This window comes from Nerophis lumbriciformis, linkage group LG15, assembly GCF_033978685.3.
Source record: "Nerophis lumbriciformis linkage group LG15, RoL_Nlum_v2.1, whole genome shotgun sequence".
NCBI lineage: Eukaryota > Metazoa > Chordata > Actinopteri > Syngnathiformes > Syngnathidae > Nerophis > Nerophis lumbriciformis.
The window spans coordinates 11,868,990-11,895,298 of NC_084562.2; the positions used below are offsets into that span (position 1 = coordinate 11,868,990).

Below are 26,309 nucleotides of genomic sequence, written 5' to 3' on the forward strand. Positions count from 1 at the left end.
TACATATAAACACTAAAATTGGCCCTAGTGTGTGGATGTGAGTGTGAATGTTGTCTGTCTATCTGTGTTGGCCCTGCGATGAGGTGGCGACTTGTCCAGGGTGTACCCCGCCTTCTGCCCGATTGTAGCTGAGATAGGCTCCAGCGACCCCCGCAACCCCAAAAGGGAATAAGCGGTAGAAAATGGATGGATATATATATATATATATATATATATATATATATATATATATATATATATATATATATATATATATATATATACAGTCGTGGTTAAAAGTTTACATACACTTGTAAAGAACATAATGTCATGGCTGTCTTGAGTTTCCAATCATTTCTACAACTCTTATTTTTTAGTGATAGAGTGATTGGAGCACATACTTGTTGGTCACAAAAAACAGTCATGAAGTTTGGTTCTTTTATGAATTTATTATGCCATCCCATCCATCCATCTTCTTCCGCTTATCCTAGGTCAGGTCGCGGGGGCAGCAGCCTAAGCAGGGAAGCCCAGACTTCTCTCTCCCCAGCCACTTCGTCCAGCTCCTCCCGGGGGATCCCGAGGCGTTCCCAGGCTAGCCGGGAGAGATAGTCTTCCCAACGTGTCCTGGGTCTTCCCCGTGTGACCAAATCTGCTGGGTCAAAAGTATACATACAGCAATGTTAATATTTGGTTGCATGTCCCTTGGCAAGTTTCACTGCAATAAGGCACTTTTGGTAGCCATCCACAAGCTTCTGGTTGAATTTTTGACCACTCCTCTTGACAAAATTGGTGCAGTTCAGCTAAATGTGTTGGTTTACTGATATGGACTTGTTTCTTCAGCATTGTCCACACGTTTAAGTCAGGACTTTGGAAAGGCCATTCTAAAACCTTAATTCTAGCCTGATTTTGCCCTTCCTTTACCACAGAACTTTCCTCCAGAAGGTCTTATCTTTGTCCATGTGATGTCAGATGAAACAAAAATTGAGCTGTTTGGCCACAATACCCAGCAATATGTTTGGAGGAGAAAAGGTGAGGCCTTTAATCCCAGGAACACCATACCTACCGTCAAGCATGGTGATGGTAGTATTATGCTCTCAGCCTGTTTTGCTGCCAATGGAACTGGTGCTTTACAGAGAGTAAATGGGACAATGAAAAAGGAGGATTATCTCCAAATTCTTTAGGACAACCTAAAATCAGGGTTAGGGTTGGGTCTTGAGCACAGATGGGTGTTCCAACAGGACAATGACCCAAAAGACACGTCAAAAGTGGTAAAGAAATTGCTAAATCAGGCTAGAATTAAGGTTTTAGAATGGCCTTCCCAAAGTCCTGACTTAAAGGTGTGGACAATGCTGAAGGAACATGTCGTGTGTGTGTGTATGTATGTATATATATATATATATATATATATATATAATGTGTGTGTGTATGTATGTATATATATATATTATACATATGTGTGTGTGTGTTAGTGTGTGTATATATATATATATATATATATATATATATATATATATATATATATATATATATATATATATATATATATACGTATAGCCATCCATCCATCCATTTTTCTACAGCTTGTCCCTTTCGAGGTCGCGGGGGGGTGCATATATATATATATATATGTATATATATTTATATGTATGTCTAATCACTGCACATATACTATAATAGTGTTTCATAGTTGGGCCGCAAGCGCCCCCTAGAGGGCCGCCAAAAAACTATGACGAAAGTGTTGAAGCTGTATTTTCATTTGCACTTTAATTTTATTGGCAAGAAACATATATTATAAATTATTTAATACAAAATTTTGTTAAAATGTACTGGAAAAAGTTGGGCCCCGTGGTCATAAAGTTTAAGAAACCCGGCTATAATATACCAATGATTGTCAAACTGTGGCACACCTACGCGGGACCCATCAAGTGGTACGCCAAACAAAAAACCCAATTAATTAAATATTAAAACACAGTGTTACTGTTCAAACTGTGCGTAAAGTTACAGTGGACAAAATATTAAATAGCTTTTTAAATAAAACCGCTACCTTGTATTTCATGAATATTTAGGCCTACTATGCTACTGTACATTATTGTTGGACATTATAGCGGTACTTGGAGAGCCAAGTGTTTTCTGGGGTTGTACTTGGTGAAAAAAGTTTGAGAAATCTATACTATAAGAATGTTGTTCCACACACCATGTTATTTTCTTGTATTATTTATTTTTGATTAAATCGTATAGAGATGGAGAGTATATTTGGTTGTTGTGATCGAAATAAAGGATAAGGATAGTGAGCATTAAAAAACGGTTTAATACCTTCTAAATTAATTTTTCAACATTACGAGAGTCGTGTAGACATGAAATAACACACCATAGTCACCTTGACAGTCTTTTAATCTGTCAGTAATGCTGCCTGAGGCTGAGCCAACCAGTGGCCACGATACAGGATAGCGTGTTTAGATTGGTTTGGTCTCATCTCGTGGCCAATACTACCCCAGCAGGCACTATACATTGATACAATGTTGATTATACATGCATGTCCTTTAAAAAATACGTTGAAACAAAGTTGCAAAATATTTGTATTTGCAAATTGAGACAACGTTGGATGCACGTTGTTGGTTGGGAAATGACCAAAATGCAATGCTCAAATCTACATCAGAACCCAACATTGATTAAACGTCAAAAATATGATGTTTCAACATTGTATTTGTGTTGTAAAATATTGGTTGGGAAATGACCAAAATTCAATGGTCAAATCAACGTCAGAACCCAACATTGATTAAACGTTCTCAAAAAGCATGGTGTTCCAAAGTTCTATTTGTGTTGTAGGATATTAGTTGGGAAATGACCAAAATTCAAAGGTCAAATCAACGTCAGAACCCAACATTGATTAAACGTCATCAAAAAGCATGTTGTACCAACATTGTATTTGTGCTGTAGAATATTAGTTGGGAAATAACCAAAATTCAATGCTCAAATCAACGTCAGAACCCAACATTGATTAAACGTTGTCAAAAATATGTTGTTTCAACGTTGTATTTGTGTTGTAGAATATTAGTTGGGAAATAACCAAAATTCGATGGCCAAATCAACGTCAGAACCCAACATTGATTAAACGTCGTTAAAAAGCATGTTGTTCCAACATTGTATTTGTGTTGTAGAATATTAGTTGGGAAATGACCAAAATTCAATGGTCAAATCAATGTAAGAACCCAACATTGATTAAACGTTGTCAAAAATATGTTGTTTCAACGTTGTATTTGTGTTGTAAAATATTGGTTGGGAAATGACCAAAATTCAATGGTCAAATCAACGTCAGAACCCAACATTGATTAAACGTTGTCAAAAATATGTTGTTTCAACGTTGTATTTGTGTTGTAGAATATTGGTTGGGAAATGACCAAAATTCAATGGTCAAATCAACATCAGAACCCAACATTGATTAAACATTGTCAAACATATGTTGTTTCAACGTTGTATTTGTGTTGTAGAATATTGGTTGGGAAATGACCAAAATTCAATGGTCAAATCAACGTCAGAACCCAACATTGATTAAACGTTCTCAAAAAGCATGGTGTTCCAATGTTCTATTTGTGTTGTAGGATATTAGTTGAGAAATGACCAAAATTCAAAGGTCAAATCAACGTCAGAACCCAACATTGATTAAACTTTGTCAAAAAGCATGTTGTACCAACATTGTATTTGTGTTGTAAAATATTGATTGGGAATTGACCAAAATGCAACGGTCAAATCAACGTCAGAACCCAACATTGATTAAACGTTGTCAAAAAATGTTGTTTCAATGTTATTTTTGTGTTGTAAAATATTGGTTGGGAAATGACCAAAATTCAATGGTCAAATCAACGTCAGAACCCAACATTGATTAAACGTTGTCAAAAATATGTTGTTTCAACGTTGTATTTGTGTTGTAGAATATTGGTTGGGAAATGACCAAAATTCAATGGTCAAATCAACGTCAGAACCCAACATTGATTAAATGTCATCAAAAAGCATGTTGTACCAACATTGTATTTGTGTTGTAGAATATTAGTTGGGAAATAACCAAAATTCAATGGTTAAATCAACGTCAGAACCCAACATTGATTAAACGTTGTCAAAAAGCATGTTGTTCCAACATTGTATTTGTGTTGTAGAATATTAGTTGGGAAATTACCAAAATTCAATGATCAAATCAATGTCAGAACCCAACATTGATTAAACGTTCTCAAAAAGCATGTTGTTCCAACGTTGTATTTGTGTTGTAGAATATTAGTTGGGAAATAACCAAAATTCAATGGTCAAATCAACGTCAGAACCCAACATTGATTAAACGTTGTCAAAAAATGTTGTTTCAATGTTATTTTTGTGTTGTAAAATATTGGTTGGGAAATGACCAAAATTCAATGGTCAAATCAACGTCAGAACCCAACATTGATTAAACGTTGTCAAAAATATGTTGTTTCAACGTTGTATTTGTGTTGTAGAATATTGGTTGGGAAATGACCAAAATTCAATGGTCAAATCAACGTCAGAACCCAACATTGATTAAATGTCATCAAAAAGCATGTTGTACCAACATTGTATTTGTGTTGTAGAATATTAGTTGGGAAATAACCAAAATTCAATGGTTAAATCAACGTCAGAACCCAACATTGATTAAACGTTGTCAAAAAGCATGTTGTTCCAACATTGTATTTGTGTTGTAGAATATTAGTTGGGAAATTACCAAAATTCAATGATCAAATCAATGTCAGAACCCAACATTGATTAAACGTTCTCAAAAAGCATGTTGTTCCAACGTTGTATTTGTGTTGTAGAATATTAGTTGGGAAATAACCAAAATTCAATGGTCGAATCAACGTCAGAACCCAAAGTTGATTAAACGTTGTCAAAAAGCATGTTGTTCCAACATTGTATTTCTGTTGTAGAATATTAGTTGGGAAATAACCAAAATTCTATGGTGTAAATCAACGTCAGAACCCGACATTGATTAAACGTCGTCAAAAAGCATGTTTTTTCAACGTTGTATTTGTGTTGTAGAATATTGGTTGGGAAATGACCAAAATTCAATGGTCAAATCAACGTCAGAACCCAACATTGATTAAATGTCATCAAAAAGCATGTTGTACCAACATTGTATTTGTGTTGTAGAATATTAGTTGGGAAATAACCAAAATTCAATGGTCAAATCGACGTCAGAACCCAACATTGATTAAACGTCGTTAAAAAGCATGTTGTTTCAACATTGTATTTGTGTTGTAGAATATTAGTTGGGAAATGACCAAAATTCAATGGTCAAATCAACGTCAGAACCCAACATTGATTAAACGTTGTCAAAATGCATGTTTTTTCAACGTTGTATTTGTGTTGTAGAATATTAGTTGGGAAATTACCAAAATTCAATGGTCAAATCGACGTCAGAACCCAACATTGATTAAACGTCGTTAAAAAGCATGTTGTTTCAACATTGTATTTGTGTTGTAGAATATTAGTTGGGAAATGACCAAAATTCAATGGTCAAATCAACGTCAGAACCCAACATTGATTAAACGTTGTCAAAAAGCATGTTTTTTCAACGTTGTATTTGTGTTGTCGAATATTAGTTGGGAAATAACCAAAATTCAATGGTCAAATCGACGTCAGAACCCAACATTGATTAAACTTTGTCAAAAAGCATGTTGTTCCAACGTTGTATTTGTGTTGTAGAATATTAGTTGGAAAATAGCCAAAATTCCAAGTCAAATCAACAGCAGTACCCAACATTGACTAAACGTTGTCAAATATATGTTGTTTCAACGTTGTATGTGTTGTAGAATATTAGTTGGGAAATAACCAAAATTCGATGGTCAAATCAACGTCAGAACCCAACATTGATTAAACTTTGTCAAAAAGCATGTTGTTCCAACATTGTATTTGTGTTGTAAAATATTGGTTGGGAATTGACCAAAATTCAACGGTCAAATCAACGTCAAAATCCAACATTGATTAAACGTTGTCAAAAATATGTTGTTTCAACGTTGTATTTGTGTTGTAGAATATTGGTTGGGAAATGACCAAAATTCAATGGTCAAATCAACGTCAGAACCCAACATTGATTAAACTTGGTCAAAAAGCATGTTGTTCCAACATTGTATTTGTGTTGTAGAATATTAGTTGAGAAATAACCAAAATTCCAAGTCAAATCAACATCAGTACCCAACATTGACTAAACGTTGTCAAATATATGTTGTTTCAACGTTGTATGTGTTGTAGAATATTAGTTGGGAAATAACCAAAATTCGATGGTCAAATCAACGTCAGAACCCAACATTGATTAAACGTTGTCAAAAAGCATGTTTTTTCAACGTTGTATTTGTGTTGTCGAATATTAGTTGGGAAATAACCAAAATTCAATGGTCAAATCAACGTCAGAACCCAACATTGATTAAACTTTGTCAAAAAGCATGTTGTTCCAACGTTGTATTTGTGTTGTAGAATATTAGTTGGAAAATAGCCAAAATTCCAAGTCAAATCAACATCAGTACCCAACATTGACTAAACGTTGTCAAATATATGTTGTTTCAACGTTGTATGTGTTGTAGAATATTAGTTGGGAAATAACCAAAATTCGATGGCCAAATCAACGTCAGAACCCAACATTGATTAAACTTTGTCAAAAAGCATGTTGTTCCAACATTGTATTTGTGTTGTAAAATATTGGTTGGGAATTGACCAAAATTCAACGGTCAAATCAACGTCAAAATCCAACATTGATTAAACGTTGTCAAAAATATGTTGTTTCAACGTTGTATTTGTGTTGTAGAATATTGGTTGGGAAATGACCAAAATTCAATGGTCAAATCAACGTCAGAACCCAACATTGATTAAACTTTGTCAAAAAGCATGTTGTTCCAACATTGTATTTGTGTTGTAGAATATTAGTTGAGAAATAACCAAAATTCCAAGTCAAATCAACATCAGTACCCAACATTGACTAAACGTTGTCAAATATATGTTGTTTCAACGTTGTATGTGTTGTAGAATATTAGTTGGGAAATAACCAAAATTCGATGGTCAAATCAACGTCAGAACCCAACATTGACTAAATGTTGTCAAAAAGCATGTTGTTCCGACGTATTTTTTTTTGTAGAACATTAGTTGGGAAATAACCAAAATTCAATGGTCAAATCAACGTCAGAACCCAACATTGATTAAACGTCGTTAAAAAGCATGTTGTTCCAACGTTAGGTTTGAGTTACTCAACGTCAGGACCTAATCCAACAAGTTCTCAACGTTGTTTTAATGTCTTCTGCCTGCTGGGAATGTATTTGGAATCTTTGGGCACCTTACGATTCGATTCCGATACCTGGTGTGGCGATTCGATCCAGAATTGATTCTCGTAGTATATTATTTTGTATATTGGGATTGGTGCTTTTATTGGTAATTTGTCATGAATTACATCGTGTTCACAATTATCTACATAATACTAATCTTATTTTAAAGTGATTCTACAGGCTGATCAATACATTTGAAGATAAAAGATTAGACAGATCCAATAGATTCTGACATAAAAAGTGATGTAAAGCAGTATTGGCATCACACATTCATGTTTCCAACCTGTTCTACATGGAGGTTTCATGTGGTCGTGCATGTAATGTGTGGGTTCCCGTTTCGACTTAATGAGTACGTAGCCCACAACGGCCATTCCCTCAGATTGGAACAATTAATCTGACAGAAACACTAATTAGAACAAGAGCAGCTTGTCAATGCAGACTGTAAAATCACTCCAAAATTGAGAAACATATCCCGAGGGGAACAACTCTCTTGGCGACCGTCCTGTCGTAATCTCCCTGCAGCGATCGTTTGCTTTCTTGTGCACTCGCTTGCGACGACCATGTTGTGTTATTTGCCTTCCAAATGCAAAAGTAAACTCATATTTCTGTTCTGGGCATTTCAGCAGTTTTTTTTTTGTACATCATGGACCTCTGTCAACACCAGGGGGAGGTGTGAGGCCGCTAAGGATGAAAAGTGGACATGTCGCCTGTGACCCGGATGTCGGGGTGAACATGAACTGCAGAACAGGTGTGTCTGCTCCATAATCCTGCCTTCAAATGATGGGACCACTCAAGCCAAACTACTGTACAAGAGAGATATTCATATCCCAGGGACAGGCATTAGACGTGGGTGCTGATCAGACCTCTATGGCAGTGGTTCTTAACCTTGTTGGAGGTACCGAACCCCACCAGTTTCATATCCGCATTCACAGAACCCTTCTTTAGTGAAAAATATACGTATATATATTTTTTAAATACAAGAAAAAGTCGTATGTTTTTTTTACTGGTGCACAAAATGAACCGTGCATGAACATCACCTTGTTCAAAGAACAAAACCAACACAGTGCATGAACTCACAACAAATTACACACCTTACACACATTACCATGAATTGATTAACGCTTTGGGCCTGCCTGTCAGGCGGGGGTCGACGCCTCAGGCTACTGCATCCGGACTGCGTGTCTGGAGCTCCTGGGTCCCACCGTCCATCCCTTCCGGGTGCCCTTCTTGGTTGGGGCCTGTTGGGCCCTGCGTCTATTGTGGTAGCTTGGTGCTGCAAGGTATTCCGAGGTGCTGCGAGTCGGCCAGTTGCTGGGGTAGTGACCTTGTGTGTCAGCATGTCTGTGATCTTCTTTTAATTCTTTTTTTTTAATTTATTTATTTCTTAATATATTTTATTAATATAATTTTTTTATTTTTCCCCTCCCTCAGGGGGGGGACTCGGCAGGGCGGTTTCTGGTTGTTCCATCTCCATCGTTGGGGTCCCTGCGGGTGGGGTGGGTGGTTCCCGTGGCCCCGTGCCGGGTGGTCCTGCGGCGGCCGATTTGGGTGGGGTGGCCGGGGGCTGGCCTCGCCGCGCTCTCCGGGGGTGGGGGGTGGGCTCGTGGGGGCCCGGTTGCCGGTGGGGCGGGGGCGGTCTTCCCGTCTGGTTGCGGGGAGTCTCTGGGTCCCTCGGGCGGGGCGTCTTGCCTTTCTGCCAGTGTAGGGTATGGTCTCTCGCTGGCTTGGGGTCTGGCTGTCCCCTGCTTTTCTCGTGCCCTGTCCTCTGCCTGCGGCCTGCTGCTGGCCCTTGTGGGCGGTGCGGTGGGTCGGGCTCTGGGGTTCCTGTCGCTGGCCGGCTTGGCTGCGTGGGGGCGGTGGTCCCTGGTTCCCTGGGCACCACACCTACTGTTTGTGGGTTGGGCTCTCGGGGGGGCTGGGGCCGTGCTCTGGCTCCCACGCACTCTGGGAGTCGAATATATTGTACATACAAATTCACTTATGCTCACATACATACATAGGTACCTACGCTCCCACATACATACACAAATACAGTACATATTTACATACTTAAAGTTCGTACACCCACACGCACATTCAATATACAAACATACACATACACATACTGTACATATACACTCACTGTACAAACACATATACACATTCTGTACATATACAAGTACATATGCATACGTACACTCATGCACATAATCACATTTCATCAAACATATATTAATGTTATTGCCCTAGGGTAAACTGGGTATAACACATGGCACACGGACAAAGCTTAACCTATTGTTACTATAACAATCTACAAGGTTAATGTAGGTTGCTTCTTATTCTCCCACTCCATTTTTCTGCATTCTTTCGTATCTCAAGTTATCATTACGTATATGTATTGTTGCATTTGAACAACTGTATTGTTGATAATAAAGGTAAAGTATTGGTATTGTTCATTATCAATAGCGCTATTTCTATTGGTATTTGTATTGCTCCATCTGTAGTGTAATAATGCTCATTGTCATTTCTGTATTTTTTCTTTTTTTTCGCTAACTGCTTATTTGCTATTACTTTTACCATCATATTTGTACATGTCGTATTTGCTGATGTTGCTCTATTGTTGTTGTGTTTGCTGTTAAAAAAATAATAATAAAAAAATAAAAACTTATTCGAGTGTTACCATTTAGTGGTCAATTGTACGGAATATGTACTGTACTGTGTATTCTCTTCCTTTGCAATCTGCTAGTAAAAGTTTCAATCAATCAATCAAAAAACCTGCAAATCAGATGGAAAATTAGAGGGAACATTGTTTAGGGGTATCCATAATACGCTGATAGGGAGAAGTTTCTATTTACACGATAAGTCGGATGTGTCTTTACCTCCGTGGCTGAGGCTCCGCCGAACCCCTGAGGCCGACTCACCGAACCCCTAGGGTTCGATCGAACCCAGGTTAAGAACCACTGCTCTATGGTTTGGTGGTTTAGGGTTGAATAATCAAGTTTTATGTATGTCTGATAGTAATACTAAAAAAACATCCATCCATCCATTTTCTACCGCTTGCCCCTTTCGGGGTAGCGGGGAGGTTCTGGAGCCTATCTCAGCTGCATTCGGGCGGAAGGCGGTGTACACCCTGGACAAGTCGCCACCTCATCGCAGGGCCAACACAGATAGACAGACAACATTCACACTCACATTCACACACTAGGGGCAATGAAACATTAAAATCCAGTGGTGGGCCGTGCGTTTCTCACCTAGGCCTTAAGTGATGTCCTTACTTAGTCCGACTTTACCTCTCAAAATAGCGTAATTTATGTCACCACATGGACACGGCTGGAGATATGATACAGAAACCCACTTGCTTACAACTGGGTATTAGATCCCCTCAACAGTGTACAAAACGGTCTATTTTTCGGCGCATTTAACGTTAAATAACCCCGCTTCAGCAATTCAAACATATCTTATGTGGTACTGTCAAAATGAAAAGAATTGTAGAAAACAAATGAAACGTGAAAAAACTAAGCAATAAAATATTTGAACTCACAATTTGGTAAGGTCTATTCAGGTGTACTGGAGAGGAGGCTACGCCGGATAGTCGAACCTCGGATTCAGGAGGAACAGTGTGGTTTTCGTCCTGGTCGTGGAACTGTGGACCAGCTCTATACTCTCGGCAGGGTCCTTGAGGGTGCATGGGAGTTTGCCCAACCAGTCTACATGTGCTTTGTGGACTTGGAGAAGGCATTTGACCGTGTCCCTCGGGAGGTCCTGTAGGGGTATCGGACTGTCTGATTGTGGCGGTCCGCTCCCTGTACGATCAGTGTCAGAACTTGGTCCGCATTGCCAGCAGTAAGTTGGACACGTTTCCAGTGAGGGTTGGACTCCGCCAAGGCTGCCCTTTGTCACTGATTCTGTTCATAACTTTTATGGACAGAATTTCTAGGCGCAATCAAGGCGTTGAGGGGATCTGGTTTGGTGGCTGCAGGATTAGGTCTCTGCTTTTTGCAGATGATGTGGTCCTGATGGCTTCATCTGGCCAGGATCTTCAGCTCTCGCTGGATCGGTTCACAGCTGAGTGTGAAGCGACTGGGATGAGAATCAGCACCTCCAAGTCCGAGTCCATGGTTCTCACCCGGAAAAGGGTGGAGTGCCATCTCCGGGTTGGGGAGGAGACCTTGCCCCAAGTGGAGGAGTTCAAGTACCTCGGAGTCTTGTTCACGAGTGAGGGAAAAGTGGATCGTGAGATCGACAGGCGGATCGGTGCGGTGTCTTCAGTAATGCGGACGCTGTATCGATCCGTTGTGGTGAAGAAGGAGCTGAGCCGGAAGGCAAAGCTCTCGATTTACCGGTCGATCTACGTTCCCATCCTCACCTATGGTCATGAGCTTTGGGTTATGACCGAAAGGACAAGATCACGGGTACAGGCGGCCGAAATGAGTTTCCTCCGCCGGGTGGCGGGGCTCTCCCTTAGAGATAGGGTGAGAAGCTCTGCCATCCGGGGGGAACTCAAAGTAAAGCCACTGCTCCTCCACATCGAGAGGAGCCAGATGAGGTGGTTCGGGCATCTGGTCAGGATACCACCCGAAAGCCTGGATCCCCCGGGAAGAGCTGGACGAAGTGGCTGGGGAGAGGAAAGTCTGGGCTTCCCTGCTTAGGCTGCTACCCCCGCGACCCGACCTCGGATAAGCGGAAGAAGATGGATGGATGGAATTTGTAACACCCATTCGACGCCGTAAAATACCTCAATATGGAATGCACTCCCAACAGGTGTAAAAGAAAGTGCATCTCTATCCTCCTTCAAAACCACAATAAAAGAACACCTCCAGTCAACTACAACCCTAGCTTAACCCCCTCCCCCACCACATCCCACCTCCTCGGATTGTAAATAATCAAAAGTAAATAATCAAATGTATATACTTGTTCTTATGATTTCTGAGCTCACCATGTTCACCGCTCGCTGTACATATCCTACCAAGTCAGACCTACACTGTTTCAATGTCCATTTCTCAGATGATATAATTGTTGATGACTGAAGTGCTGATATCAACCAAACCTAACACCCCCTCCCAACCCGAACCCCCTCCACATCCCACACCCAGGATTGTAAATAATGTAAATAATTCAATGTATATACTCTGATGATTATCTTGTGTGATGACTGTATTATGATGATAGTATATATTTGTACCATGAATTGATTAACGTGGACCCCGACTTAAACAAGTTGAAAAACGTATTCGGGTGTTACCATTTAGTGGTCAATTGTACGGAATATGTACTGTACTGTGCAATCTACTAATAAAAGTCTCAATCAATCAATCAAAACCGCTCGTAGTTGGTCGTAGTCGCTTCCGGTGTGGGCCGACCTTGTCTCACAAGATGTAGTTTCTCTTAAATATCCTTCTTGAAAATGGCCTTGCAAATATATATCTGCCACCTAATCAACATTTTGCTCTCCTTCTTTGTGACTAGTTTTCTGTGGCTTTCTATGGCTCGTATAGCTCCGGTGCTGCTTCCTGTTTTCGCAACTTGTGATTGGATACTCACTTGGGACTCCCAACATGCTAACTGATATTGGGTTTCACTATGTAAAGCGCTTTAAGTCACTAGAGAAAAAGCGCTATATAAATATAATTCACTTCACTTCACAACTGTTTGCATGCTAAAGTTTAGTTTAGCTAATTTTACAGGTCTACACCACAGAGTCACTTATTTTATTATTTCTATTTCATACACGCTAATTATTAGCATGCTAGATTTTTTAACAAATTTCGCAGGGGTACCCTGCAGAGTCAAGTATTTACTTTTTTCCACACACGCTAACTTTTGGCATGCTAAAGACAGCATGGCAGCTTTTAAACTGATTTTACAGGTATACACCTCAGAGTCAAACATTTCGTTATTTCACACATGCTAACTGTTTGCATGCTAGCTTTTTAGCTAATTATGCAGGTGTGAACCGCAGAGTGAAATATTTTGTTATTTCACACATGCTAACTGTTTGTATGCTAGCTTTTTAGATAATTATGCAGGTGTGAACCGCAGAGTCAAATATTTTGTTATTTCACACATGCAGGCATAGTAGCTTTTTAGCTAATTTTACAGGTGCACACATCAAAACCACATATTTGGTTATTTCACACATGCTAAGTGTTAGCCTTGCTAGCTTTTAGCTAATTTTACCGGTCTACACCACAAGCCAAAATCTTTTGTTGTTTTATACATGCTAACTGTTTCATGCTAAAGTTAGCATGCTAGCTTTTTAGCTAATTTTACCGGTCCACACCACAAGCCGAAATCTTTTGTTGTTTTATACATGCTAACTGTTTGCATGCTAAAGTTAGCATGCTGGATTTTCAGCATATTTTATAAGTACCGTATTTTTCGGAGTATAAGTCGCACCGGAGTATAAGTCGCACCTGCCGAAAATGCATAATAAAAAAGGAAAAAAACATATATAAGTCGCACTGGAGCCCGGCCAAACTATGAAAAAAACTGCAACTTATAGTCCGAAAAATACGGTATACACCTCAGAGTTAAATATTTTGTTACTTCATCCGTGCTAACTGTTAGCATGCTAGCTTTTTTAGCCAGTTTTGCAGGTGTACACCTAAGTGACATATGTTTTGTTAACGCACTCTGGCTAACAGTTAGCATTTTCCGTTCGGCTTTTCAGCAATCACACACATTTTCTACTGAAATTGCTTTTTCTAGTTTCTTTATCAGTTTCTTGGTGGCGTAAATTGTTAAAATGAGATGTTTTTGTGTTTGTACTTGGGTGGAAAAAAATAATCTAATACAGTGGCCATAAATTGTACAAAACTACAGTTAAACGTTATTAATATTCAGAATGGGAAAAAATAATTACTACATAATTATATATTTTTTATTTTTCTGCGACCCCAAAAGGGATAAGCCGTGGAAAATGAATGGATAGATGTTACTGTGTAATCTTTTCTTTGAACAACAGGTATTAAGATTGTTTACTGTTAAAGAAAAACAACTATAGTCTGAGATGGCAGACCCTTCCATAAATGATATGTGTACAAGACACATCATTATGTTCCTCTTGGAATTAAAAAGCAAAGGAAACTAAAAGTACTCACAAATCACAAGTAGCATGTTTGTCTTTCATTTGAGGCTTCCAGAAGGTGACCCTTCCTGGGAGGACAAAGGTGACACGTCACAAAAGTTGGAGTTTTGTTTGCTGGCCTTCCAGCACAATGCAGTAAGTCCCTGAAGTCTGCGAGAGTGCAGATAAAGCCGCCATGAACTTGCTGCACACAGTTAAATTGGACTGTCCCTGCAGATTTAGAAGCCTGTGGAGCAACGTGAAGGTTTCTCTGAATGCACCAAAATACAGACTTTGTCTGAGACAGACACTAGAAGGGGCGACACAGGAAGTGCACTGAACTATTTTTACACTTCACACTATAAAGAACTATATGTCGTCCTCTGCAGTGGACATGTAGGCTTTGCATAATAGGGATATTTTATTTCATACTTTCTCATTCTGAAAAAATAAGTCAACAAAAGGCAGATGTCTACTGCATAGGACACTAGCGCTCAGGAGACTGTGTTGAGCAAAACAACAAACACAAATATTCACTGCAAAAGATTCTGGTTCTCACAAAAAAAAAAAAAAAAAAATCAATTAGCAAAAAAAATAAAATAAACAAACAAATTTCCACTGCAGCGGACGCTTACTTGCAAAGAACAAATGCAGAGGATGCTGTTTAAGAACAAAAAAACAAAAAACAAACAAAACAGCAACAACAAATATCCACTAAAGAGGATGTTTGCTTTTTGGCAGATTACGAAAAAAATGATGCTTGCTCTTAGGAAAATGTATTGTGTAAAAAAAACAGATGTCCACTGCAGAGGACGCTTGCTCTCAGGAGGATATATTGTGCAAAAAAACATATGTCCACTGCAGAGGACATTTGCTTTCAGGAGTGTGTATTATGCAACAACAACAAAAAATGTCTACAGAAGATATTATCTCTCAGGAGTATATATGATGCAAAACAATAAAATATAAAATGTCCACTGCAGAGGACGCTTGCTCTCAGGGGAATATTAAGCAAATAAACCTATGTTCACTGCAGAGGACATATATTTTCTTGTTTTAATGCAAAATATATCCTCCCTGAGAGCATGTGTCTTCTGCATTGGACAATTTTTTGTGCAATATATCTTCCTTAGAGCAAGAGTCCTCTGCCGTGGGAATTTGTTTTTGTTAAAAAAAAAATAAAAAAATTTTTATATATATATATATATATATATATATATATATATATATATATATATATATATATATATATATATATATATATAGATAGCCGAGGTTACTGTGATTTATCCCGTAGAAAGTGCTCAATACCGGGGTAGAGTGGAATATTCGTTAGGTCAGGATAAAACACGGAGGCTATTTCATCCCTAGAAGCTTGTTTCGCAGGTTTCCCTGCTCTTCAAGGGATTGTATTTATTTTAAAATCCCCTGAAGAGCAGGGAAACCTGCGTAACAGGCTTGTAGGGATGAAATAGCTTCCGTGTTTTTTCCTGACCCAACAAACACATATTGGGTATATACTTTGTATGTATATATATATATATATATATATTAGGGATGTCCGATAATGGCTTTTTGCCGATATCCGATATTCCGATATTGTCCAACTCTTTAATTACCAATACCGATATCAACCGATACCGATATCAACCGATATAGTAAAACAATATAAAAACAGTTAAATTGAAACTAGAAATTAATGAAAATTAGTAAAATTAACTGTTAAAGGTTAGTACTATTAGTGGACCAGCAGCACACACAATCATGTGTGCTTACGGACTGTATCCCTTGCAGACTGTATTGTTATATATTGATATATAATGTAGGAACCTGAATATTAATAACAGAAAGAAACAACCCTTTTGTGTGAATGAGTGTAAATGGGGGAGGGAGGTTTTTTGGGTTGGTGCACTAATTGTAAGTGTATCTTGTGTTTTTTTAGTTGATTTAATAAAAAAATAAAAAAATAAAATAAAAATAAAAATAAAATAAACGATACCGATAATAAAAAAAACGATACCGACATTTTCCAATATTACATTTTAACACATTTATCCGCCGATATTATCGGCAGGCCGATTTTATCGGACTTCTCTAATATATATATATTATCCCCCCCCAAAAAAATAAACATCCACTGCAGAGGACAGTTGTTCTCAGGAGTATATATTATGCAAACAAAATGTCCACTGCAGAGGACACTTGCTCTAAAGGGGTTATAATGTGCAAAAAAACAAGTGTCCACTGCATTGGACATTTTTTTGGCACATTATATCCTCCTGAGAGCAAGCATCCTGTGCAGTAGACATTTGTTTTTTGCACAATCTATCCGTCAAAAAGCAAGCATACTCTTTAAGGAATATTTGTTCTTGTTTTTTTAACAGCGTCCTCTGCAGTGGACAGTAGTATTTTTTTAAAACAGCATCTTCTGCATTTGTTTTTTTGGATGAAATATCCTCCTTAGAGCAAGCGTCATCTACAGTGGAAATTAGTTTTTGTTTAGTTTTTTTTTGCTAATCTAAAATATATATATATATATATATATATATATATATATATATATATATATATATATATATATATATATGAACTTGTGACTTCCTGCGGGCCGGATTTTGGACGCTGGTGGGGCGTATCTGGCCCGCGGGCCGTAATTTGGGGACCCCTGATATATATCATTTATATTGATTTATTTAGGAAAGAGACATTTTTGGTAACAAGTTAAAGGTGTTTTAATGATAATACAAGCATACAGATTACATATACATACATATATATATATATATATATATATATATATATATATATATATATATATATATATATATATATATATATATATATATATATATATATATATACATTTGTATTGATATATTCTCTCAAAAAATAAGAAATGTCCACTGCAGAGGACGCTTGTTTTCAGGAGTATATATTGTGCAGAAAAATGTCCACTCCAGAGGATGCTTTCTCTCAGGAAAATGCAATGCAAAAAAACAATTGTCCACTGCAGAGGACGCTTGCGCTTTAAATCTTTAGAGCAAAAAAACAACATCTGTCCACTGCAGAGGACGCTTCTTCTCAAGAGAATATTGTGCACAAAACAAATGTCCACTGCAGAGGACATCTGCTCTCATGAGGATATTGAGCAAACAAAAAAACAAACATCAAGTACATAACCAAAAACCAGTGAAGTTGGCACGTTTGTGTAAATCGTAAATAAAAACAGAATACAATGATTTGCAAATCCTTTTCTACCTATATTCAATTTAATAGACTGCAAAGAAAAGATACTTAATGTTCGAACTAGAAAACGTTGTTATTTTTTGCAAATATTAGCTCATTTGGAATTTCATGCCTGCAACATGTTTCAAAAAAGCTGGCACAAATGGCAAAAAAGACTGAGAAAGTTGAGGAATGCTCATCAAACACTTATTTGGAACATCCCACAGGTGAACAGGCTAATTTCCCCCTAATTGCCCCTGCTTATTTCAGCAAGACAATGCCCAGCCACGTGTTACAACAGCGTGGCTTCATAGTAAAAGAGTGCGGGTACTAGACTGGCCTGCCTGTAGTCCAGACCTGTCTCCCATTAAAATGTGTGGCGCAGTATGAAGCCTAAAATACCACAACGGAGACCCCGGACTGTTGAACAACTTAAGCTGTACATCAAGCAAGAATGGGAAAGAATTCCACTAGAAAAGCTTCAAAAATTGGTCTCCTCAGTTCCCAAACGTTTGTGGAGTGTTGTTAAAACGAAAGGCCATGTAACACAGTGGTAAAAATGCCCCTGTGCCAACATTTTTGCAATGTGTTGCTGCCATTAAATTCTAACTTAATGATTATTTGCAAAATAAAATTAAGTTTCTCAGTTCGAACATTAAATATCTTGTCTTTGCAGTCTATTCAATTGAATATAAGTTGAAAAGGATTTGCAAATCATTGTATTCTGTTTTTATTTACGAATTACACAACGTGCCAACTTCACTGGTTTTGGGTTTTGTACATATGGAAAACTCATTTTGAAATATATCAACAGTTGACGTGTGGAAAGATGGGAACAGACACGGGTCAAAAAAAAAAAAAAAGCGATTTTTGAATGAATTACAATTATTTTATGTAAACGATTTTTAATCAATTAAAGATTTTAAAAGAAATCTGTCCTGTCCAGCCACTTTATTAAATGCTTGGGTAGAATTGTATTAAACAAAACCATTTTTTTTTAAAGTAATACACACATTTATCAGAGCTGTTTATTAGAGATGTCCGATAATATCGGACTGCCGATATTATCGGCCGATAAATGCTTTAAAATTTAATATCGGAATTCATCGGTATCGGTTTCAAAATTATCGGTATCGTATCAAAAAGTAAAATTTATGACTTTTTAAAACGCCGCTGTGTACACGGACGTAGGGAGAAGTACAGAGCGCCAATAAACCTTAAAGGCACTTCCTTTGCGTGCCGGCCCAATCACATAATATCTACTGCTTTTCACACACATATGTGAATGCAAGGCATACTTGATCAAAAGCCATACAGGTCACACTGAGGGTGGCTGTATTAACAACTTTAACACTGTTACAAAAATGCGCCACACTGTGAACCCACACCAAACAAGAATGACAAACACATTTCGGGAGAACATCCGCACCGTAACACAACATAAACACAACAGAACAAATGCCCAGAACCCCTTGCAGCACTAACTCTTCCGGGACGCTACAATACTGTATACACCCCCCATACCCCTGAACCCCGCTCACCTCAACCTCCTCATGCTCTCTCAGGGAGAGCATGTCCCAAATTCCAAGCTGCTGTATTGAGGCATGTTAAAAAAAAATAATGCACTTTGTGACTTCAATAATAAATATGGCAGTGCCATGTTGGCATTTTTTTTCCAGAACTTGAGTTGATTTATTTTGGAAAAACGTGTTACATTGTTTAATGTATATATCGGTATCGGTTGATATCGGAATCGGTAATTAAGAGTTGGACAATATCGAATATCGGCAAAAAAGCCATTATCGGACATCTCTACTGTTAATCTATTTTATGGAGGAATGTAGTTAATCATAGAACGGGCACTTAGTGTTATTAAAATCGATTCTGAATCGAATTGTTAACCCCAAGAATCGAATCGCGTGGCGCCCAAAGATTCACAGCCCTAGTAATTAGTGATGGAAGAAATAAAACTGATCAATTTTCCATCCGACGTGGGCGCTCGGTCGCAGTTTTATATTTCCGTGGCTGCTCCAAAAACCTTTATCCCTTGGAGAGACAGGAGTTGACGCCTCCTCGCGTGTAGGAGGACAGGCCTTATATCCTTGGCCTTATACCCGAGATGAGGGAAAAACAGGAGGATTTACTGTGTCCATGCTCGCACTAAACAGGTGAGAAACAAACAAAGCCCGGCAGATTAACAGCATTTAAGAGCGGTCCTATATAAGACCGGGAGGACAGAACCAAGGACAGGAGCAGGGGTCAGACATCTGAACACCAACAGGAAGCCCAACTGAGCAGCTTTTTAAAAAAAAGGTATGATTGATTGTGGCATATTGATTTTCATCAGGAGAGAAACAATATTACACAGTATTTTGTTGATTTGGGACTATTGATAGGAGACACAGGCATTTGGAATACACTGCAAAAATTGAAATCTAAGTAAGATTAAATATCTCAAATAAGGGTGATATTTGCTTATTTTATGTCTGATAAGATAATTCTTCTCACTAAGCAGATTTTATGTTAAAGTGTTTTACTTGTTTTGGTCCTAAATGATCTCAGTAAGATATTACAGCTTGTTGCTGAGATTTCATGACATATATTGAGTAAAACATGCTTGAAACGAGAATATCAACTATTGCAAAGCCGTGTCATCAACACTCACAAGTATAAAACTACTTTTTTAAAGTAATCATTTCTTACTTCAAGCATGAAAAAAAAATCATGACTTTGACACTATTGTGTCTCATAATTAAAACAGATGACAGCCAAATGGAATTTGCTATTTTATTTTCAATGAAACAATAGAACATAAGTACTCATATAGTAGTACAGTAAACTGACAGTTAATAATTAAACATTCAACATGTGACATTTCTAACAATTTTGAACAGAAAAGGTTCATGCACATTCAGATAAATTCTTCCAAATTACAAATTAAATTTTTTTGGCCGGGGGCCGGGCTGTATATATGCACACTGATTGACTGAAAGAGCACGGACTTGGCGCGATGATGTCATGTTGTCGATGGAAAAATGTATTTTTAGACCATATGATTTGCCTGAGCGGCGAGGAGACCCCGAGAGTAACAAGCGGTTGCCTTATTGCCTTTCCATTAAGAACAATAAATTAGTTTTTAGTAGGGATGTCCGATAATGGCTTTTTGCCGATATCCGATATTCCGATATTGTCCAACTCTTTAATTACCGATACCGATATCAACCGATACCGATATATACAGTCGTGGAATCAACACATTATTATGCCTAATTTGGACAACCAGGTATAGTGAAGATAAGGTCCTTTTTAAAAAAAAAAATTATAAAATAAAATAAGATAAATAAATTAAAAACATTTTCTTAAATAAAAAAGAAAGTAAAACAATATAAAAACAGTTACATAGAAACTAGTAATTAATGAGTAAAATTAACTGTTAAAGGTTAGTACTATTAGTGGACCAGCAGCACGCACAATCATGTGTGCTTACGGACTGTATCCCTTGAAGACTGTATTGATATATATTGATATATAATGTAGGAACCGGAATATTAATAACAGAAAGAAACAACCCTTTTGTGTGAATGAGTGTGAATGGGGGAAGAAGGTTTTTTGGGTTGGTGCACTAATTGTAAGTGTATCTTGTGTTTTTTATGGGGGTTTTTTAAACATTTTTTTTAAAAACTGATACCGATAATAATAAAAACCGATACCCATACTTGCCAACCCTCCCGGATTTTCCGGGAGACTCCCGAAATTCAGCGCCTCTCCCGAAAACCTCCCGGGACAAATTTTCTCCCGAAAATATCCCGAAATTCAGGCGGAGCTGGAGGCCAACATATTGAGCAAAAAGGTTTTTTTTTTTTTTCTACCAACAAAAGTGCACTTGTTTTTAGTGAGAATTTTCATATTTTAAGGTATTTTGGGGTTCATTGAGGTTAGCTAATTTTACTTGTTTTGGAAAGTCTTGACAAGCCAAATTTTCTTGTTCTATTGGCAGATAATTTTGCTTGGTTCAAATAAAATACCCATCATTTTTGCATTTTTTTTTTTCTTGTTTTTGAACACTGACTTTTTGCAGTGTATATTCTGCATTTAATGTACATTAAGAGCCTCCTCTGTGGTGCACTCGGCAGAGGATGCAGTTGGTCGTCATGGCGACGGTGCTGGCGCTGGCGGGCGCGATGCAGACCTGCAGTTTGGACTGCAACCCGCGGAACGTCAGCATCGCCGTGGAGAGCTGCGGCAAAACGAAGTTTGTCCTCACCACCATATGTGAAGGACAGTGCTACAACAAGGTAAAGAGCCCGAGCCTGCTGTGTTTATTCTTTTTCAAATGCAAGTAGGTACTTCATGGTTTTTTTCCCCCCCCATTCAGTGGTTACCATTCAGTTTCCTCTGGCGGTTTGGAGGAGCTCCTATAGCGGGGGTCTCTTTAGTGCCGCCCTAGTGGCTCCCTGGACCATTTTTTGATGTGGCGCATTATGAAGCCTAAAATACCACAACGGAGACCCCCGGACTGTTGAACAACTTAAGCTGTACATCAAGCAAGAATGGGAAAGAATTCCACCTGAGAAGCTTAAAAAATGTGTCTCCTCAGTTCCTAAACGTTTACTGAGTGTTGTTAAAAGAAAAGGTGATGTAACACAGTGGTGAACATGCCCTTTCCCAACTACTTTGGCACGTGTTGCAGCCATGAAATTCTAAGTTAATTATTATTTGCAAAAAAAAAATAAAGTTTATGAGTTTGAACATCAAATATCTTGTCTTTGTAGTGCATTCAATTGAATATGGGTTGAAAAGTATTTGCAAATCATTGTATTCCGTTTATATTTACATCTAACACAATTTCCCAACTCGTATGGAAACAGGGTTTGTAGTTTCAAGCATGTTTTATTCAATATAGGTCATAAAATATCAGCAACAAGCTGTAATATCTTATTGAGATAATTTAGGACTAAAACCCTTAAAACAAGTAAAACACTAACATAAAATCTGCTTAATGAGAAGAATGATCTTATCAGACAGAAAATAAACAAATATCACCCTTATTTGAGATATTTTATCTTACTTCGATTTTAGTTTTTGCAGCGTAGCAAGGAATATGGAAATGTATTTTGCATGCATTCAAAATGCATTTTGAAGGAATCTTACCAGCGAGTACAATCTTTAGCATGTAAACACTGAGACACAGCTGTGGTAAAGATCTGCTGGGCTCGGCAGCTCATCAGCCGACCTGTAAATATCGGCCTCTGATCCAAACCCCACGATCGGAATCGGGGCATCTCCAGGTTTTTTTGATGTATAACAGGGAAAATGTGCTGTTGTCATTTGTCTGCAGGATTCAGTCTACGAGGTCCCTGTGGACGTGTCCAAACAGAACGTCTGCAACGGAGATTGGTCCTACGAAGTGAAACACTTCGAAGGTTGCCCAGTGGCTGTCACTTACCCTGTGGCCAAAAACTGTGCGTGCACCACTTGTAACCATGACGACACGGACTGCGGACATGTTTTGTTGGGCCACACCCAGCTTCTTATGTCTCCTTGATTTGAGCATTGATGGTCCAATAAGGGGACTGCATTATTACTCCTGAACTGCAATAAAATGTAAAAAAAAAGAAAACATGTTGAGTATTATGTCTTTGATTAAAGGAAGGTTAGAATCATGCAATGAGCCCTTTAATATACTGTTAACCACATTTTCTTTTGTCATTTCACTGTCAGTTCCCGGCAATAACACATCCGATGTAAGCAAATAATCTTGCAAAAGAGGCATTCCATGTAAAAATTGCTGATTAAATTACCATTTACCGGTAGTCAAATATTTTAGAGGCTTCATGTACAAGGTTAGTCGCTCTTGCACGCATACTGTTGCCATTGATGATAGGCCCTACAGGTGGAACTCAAAAAATTAGAATACCGTGCATTTAGATAATTTTGTGGCCCATGAAAGCCTGTAAATATTATGTGTCAAAGTACTTTTCTTACTAAATGTGTTTGTTCTTTCCATTTTGACATTAAAAAAAATACATGTTCTCCATGCAGTCACTTAATTTTTGAACATAAATATTATCTAGTAATGCAACAAAATACTACATTATCATACATTACAAAACTTTTTCTTTGTTAAAATGAAAATAAATACTTAAATACCTGCTTGACTTAAGATTTCAAAGCAAGTTATCCATAAAGTGGTAGACTGTAAAAATGACAATAGACTTTACAATAAAATTCTGCTGACTGAGCTGCCAGTTTGACCATAAAACAACATTGGTACCCTTTTTCCACATACTGCACATTAATACACAATAAATGGTATATTTTACATTAAAAAAATTGGCAGCACCGTTGCATGAATTTCACCGTACAAAAAATAGTGGTACTGTTTTTTTCATTACATTTACAGTAATATAAAACACCGATAAAATTATTGTGACTGAGGTACAAGTTTTTTTTCCCAGTAAAATGTAAAGATTTTTTATAGCGTATGTAAAAACAGATATAATTATCAAATGCATAGGCAATCATATATATATATATAAATTGCCTATGCATTTGATAATTATATATTATGTATTTAATAATTAATTAACATTAATGAGAATAAAATGAACGTTTTTGATTTTAGCAAATGGCTGCAATGAAACTATATATATATATATATATATATATATATATATATATATATATATATGTATATATATATATATATATTGCCTATGCATTTGATAATTATATATTATGTATTTAATAATTAATTAACATTAATGAGAATAAAATGAACATTTTTGATTTTAGCAAATGGCTGCAATGAAACTATATATATATATATATATATATATATATATATACACATATATAAATTGCCTATGCATTTGATGATTATATCATATATATATATAAGATAATTATATATTATACATATATATATATATTATATATATAAGATATAATTATCAAATTTTATTCTCATTAATGTACACTCAGCAGCCCATCTTGACAGAATAAAAATAGAAATGTAGAATTCTTGGCAAATTCATTAAAAAAGAAAAAATGAAATATCACATGGTAATTAGTATTCAGACCCTTTGCTCAGTATTGAGTAAAAGCACCCTTTTGAGTTAGTACAGCCATGAATCTTCTTGGGAATGATGCAACAAGTTTTTCACACCTGGATTTATGGATCCTCTCCAGTTCTGACAGGTTGCATGGTGAACGTTGGTGGACAGCCATTTTCAGTTCTCTCCAGAGATGCTCAATTGGGTTTAGGTCAGGGCTCTGGCTGGGCCAGTCGAGAATGGTCACAGAGTTGTTCCGAAGCCACTCCTTTATTATTTTAGCTGTGTACTTAGGGTCATTGTCTTGAACCTTCGGCCCAGTCTGAGGTCCTGAGCACTCTGGAAGAGGTTTTCTTCCAGGATATATCTGAACTTGGTCCTGTCCCTGCAGCTGAAAAACAACCCCATATCATGATGCTGCCACCACCATGGTTCACTGTTGGGATTGTATTGGGCAGGTGATGAGCAGTGCTTAGTTTTCTCCACACATACTTGGAATAAACACCAAAAAGTCAACTTTGCTTTCATCAGACTGAGAAACTTATTTATCAAAGTCTAGGAGTCTTTCATGTGTTTTTTGGCAAACTCTATGCGCACTTTCATATATCTTGCACTGAGAGGCTTCCGTCGGGCCACTGTGCCATAAAGTCTCGACTGGTGGAGGGTTGCAGTGATAGTTGACTTTGTGCAACTTTCTCCCATCTCCCTACTGCATGTCTGGAGCTCAGCCACAGTGATCTTTGGGTTCTTCTTTACCTCTCTGCCCAAGGCTCTTCTCCCATAATTGCTCGGCCAGGTAGAGGAAGAGTTGTGTTTGTCCCAAACTTAAAAAGGAAAGGATTTCCCTGCTCTTCCACAGATACCATAACCAAGGGGTGTCAAACTAATTTGAACTGAGGGCCACATCGCAGTTATGGCTGCCCTCAGAGGGCCGCTTGTAACTATGAATAATTTATCAATATCAATGTAGCGGCATACACCTCATTATACTATTACACAATTGCTGAAACATTTCATTATTGTATTTTTTTACATACACTGTAAAAATGAAGCTTGTTAAAAAAAAAACGTTAGCGCAGTCGCCACAATTTTACACTAAAATTTACGGTGGTTTTTACAGCCATGAAAAAACACTTCTTTTTTTTACAGAAAAATTCTTGCAACCAGGTTGCCAGGTTTTTATCGTAAAATCTATTGCCATTTCTAGAGAGTACAATTTGATGGATAACTTGCTTTGAAAAGTCAAGCAGATATTTATTTCTATTTTAATTAAAACAATAGTTTGAAATGTGTGATCGTGTTATGCTCTTTCAGTGTTACCCGAAGCATTTTGAAGAAAACATCAGTAGAAAAGGACAAAAAATCTGCTTACTTTCTTTTTCTCTTGTTTTTAAGTGCTGGGTCTGCTCTTCTTTACCAGTTTTTCTGAAGGTTCTGTCTCATCCTTTTCTCCCATCCAGAGTGCTTCTGATTTTTAGGACCGCTATTGGTTTGAGTCTTTAAATTTTTCCCATCCAAACAACAAAACACTTCTTCTTCAACGTCGGAATCATTCATACATTATATTGCCAAACGTATTTGGCCACCTATCCAAATGATCAGAATCAGGTGTCCTAATCACTTGGCCCGGCCACAGGTGTATAAAATCAAGCACTTAGGCGTGGAGACTGTTTCTACAAACATTTGTGAAAGAAT

At 37.6% G+C, this 26,309-nt stretch overlaps 1 protein-coding gene and 1 long non-coding RNA gene across 2 annotated transcripts; one reads left to right on the forward strand and one right to left on the reverse strand.

The window, feature by feature from the left end:
* Positions 1-446: 446 nt before the first annotated feature.
* On the reverse strand, positions 447-26,157 carry LOC133615942 (uncharacterized). Its single transcript, XR_009816797.2, has 3 exons — positions 25,987-26,157; positions 22,711-23,151; positions 447-631 (listed from the first exon to the last, which is right to left on the reverse strand). It is a non-coding gene; the product is annotated as an uncharacterized lncRNA (long non-coding RNA).
* Positions 21,681-23,149, forward strand: LOC133615941 (gonadotropin subunit beta-1). Its single transcript, XM_061974847.2, has 2 exons — positions 21,681-21,854; positions 22,898-23,149. The coding sequence occupies exons 1-2, from the start codon at positions 21,696-21,698 to the stop codon at positions 23,102-23,104; spliced, it is 366 nt and encodes a 121-aa protein (XP_061830831.1). The 5' UTR covers positions 21,681-21,695; the 3' UTR covers positions 23,105-23,149.
* Positions 26,158-26,309: the final 152 nt, after the last annotated feature.

Excerpts from the sequence above, each read along its gene's own strand:
- LOC133615941 (XM_061974847.2), top strand. The coding sequence starts at position 21,696 with ATGCAGTTGGTCGTCATGGCGACGGTGCTGGCGCTGGCGGGCGCGATG. Across the intron at positions 21,855-22,897 it reads AAGGACAGTGCTACAACAAG|GATTCAGTCTACGAGGTCCC; the intron begins GTAAAGAGCCCG and ends ATTTGTCTGCAG.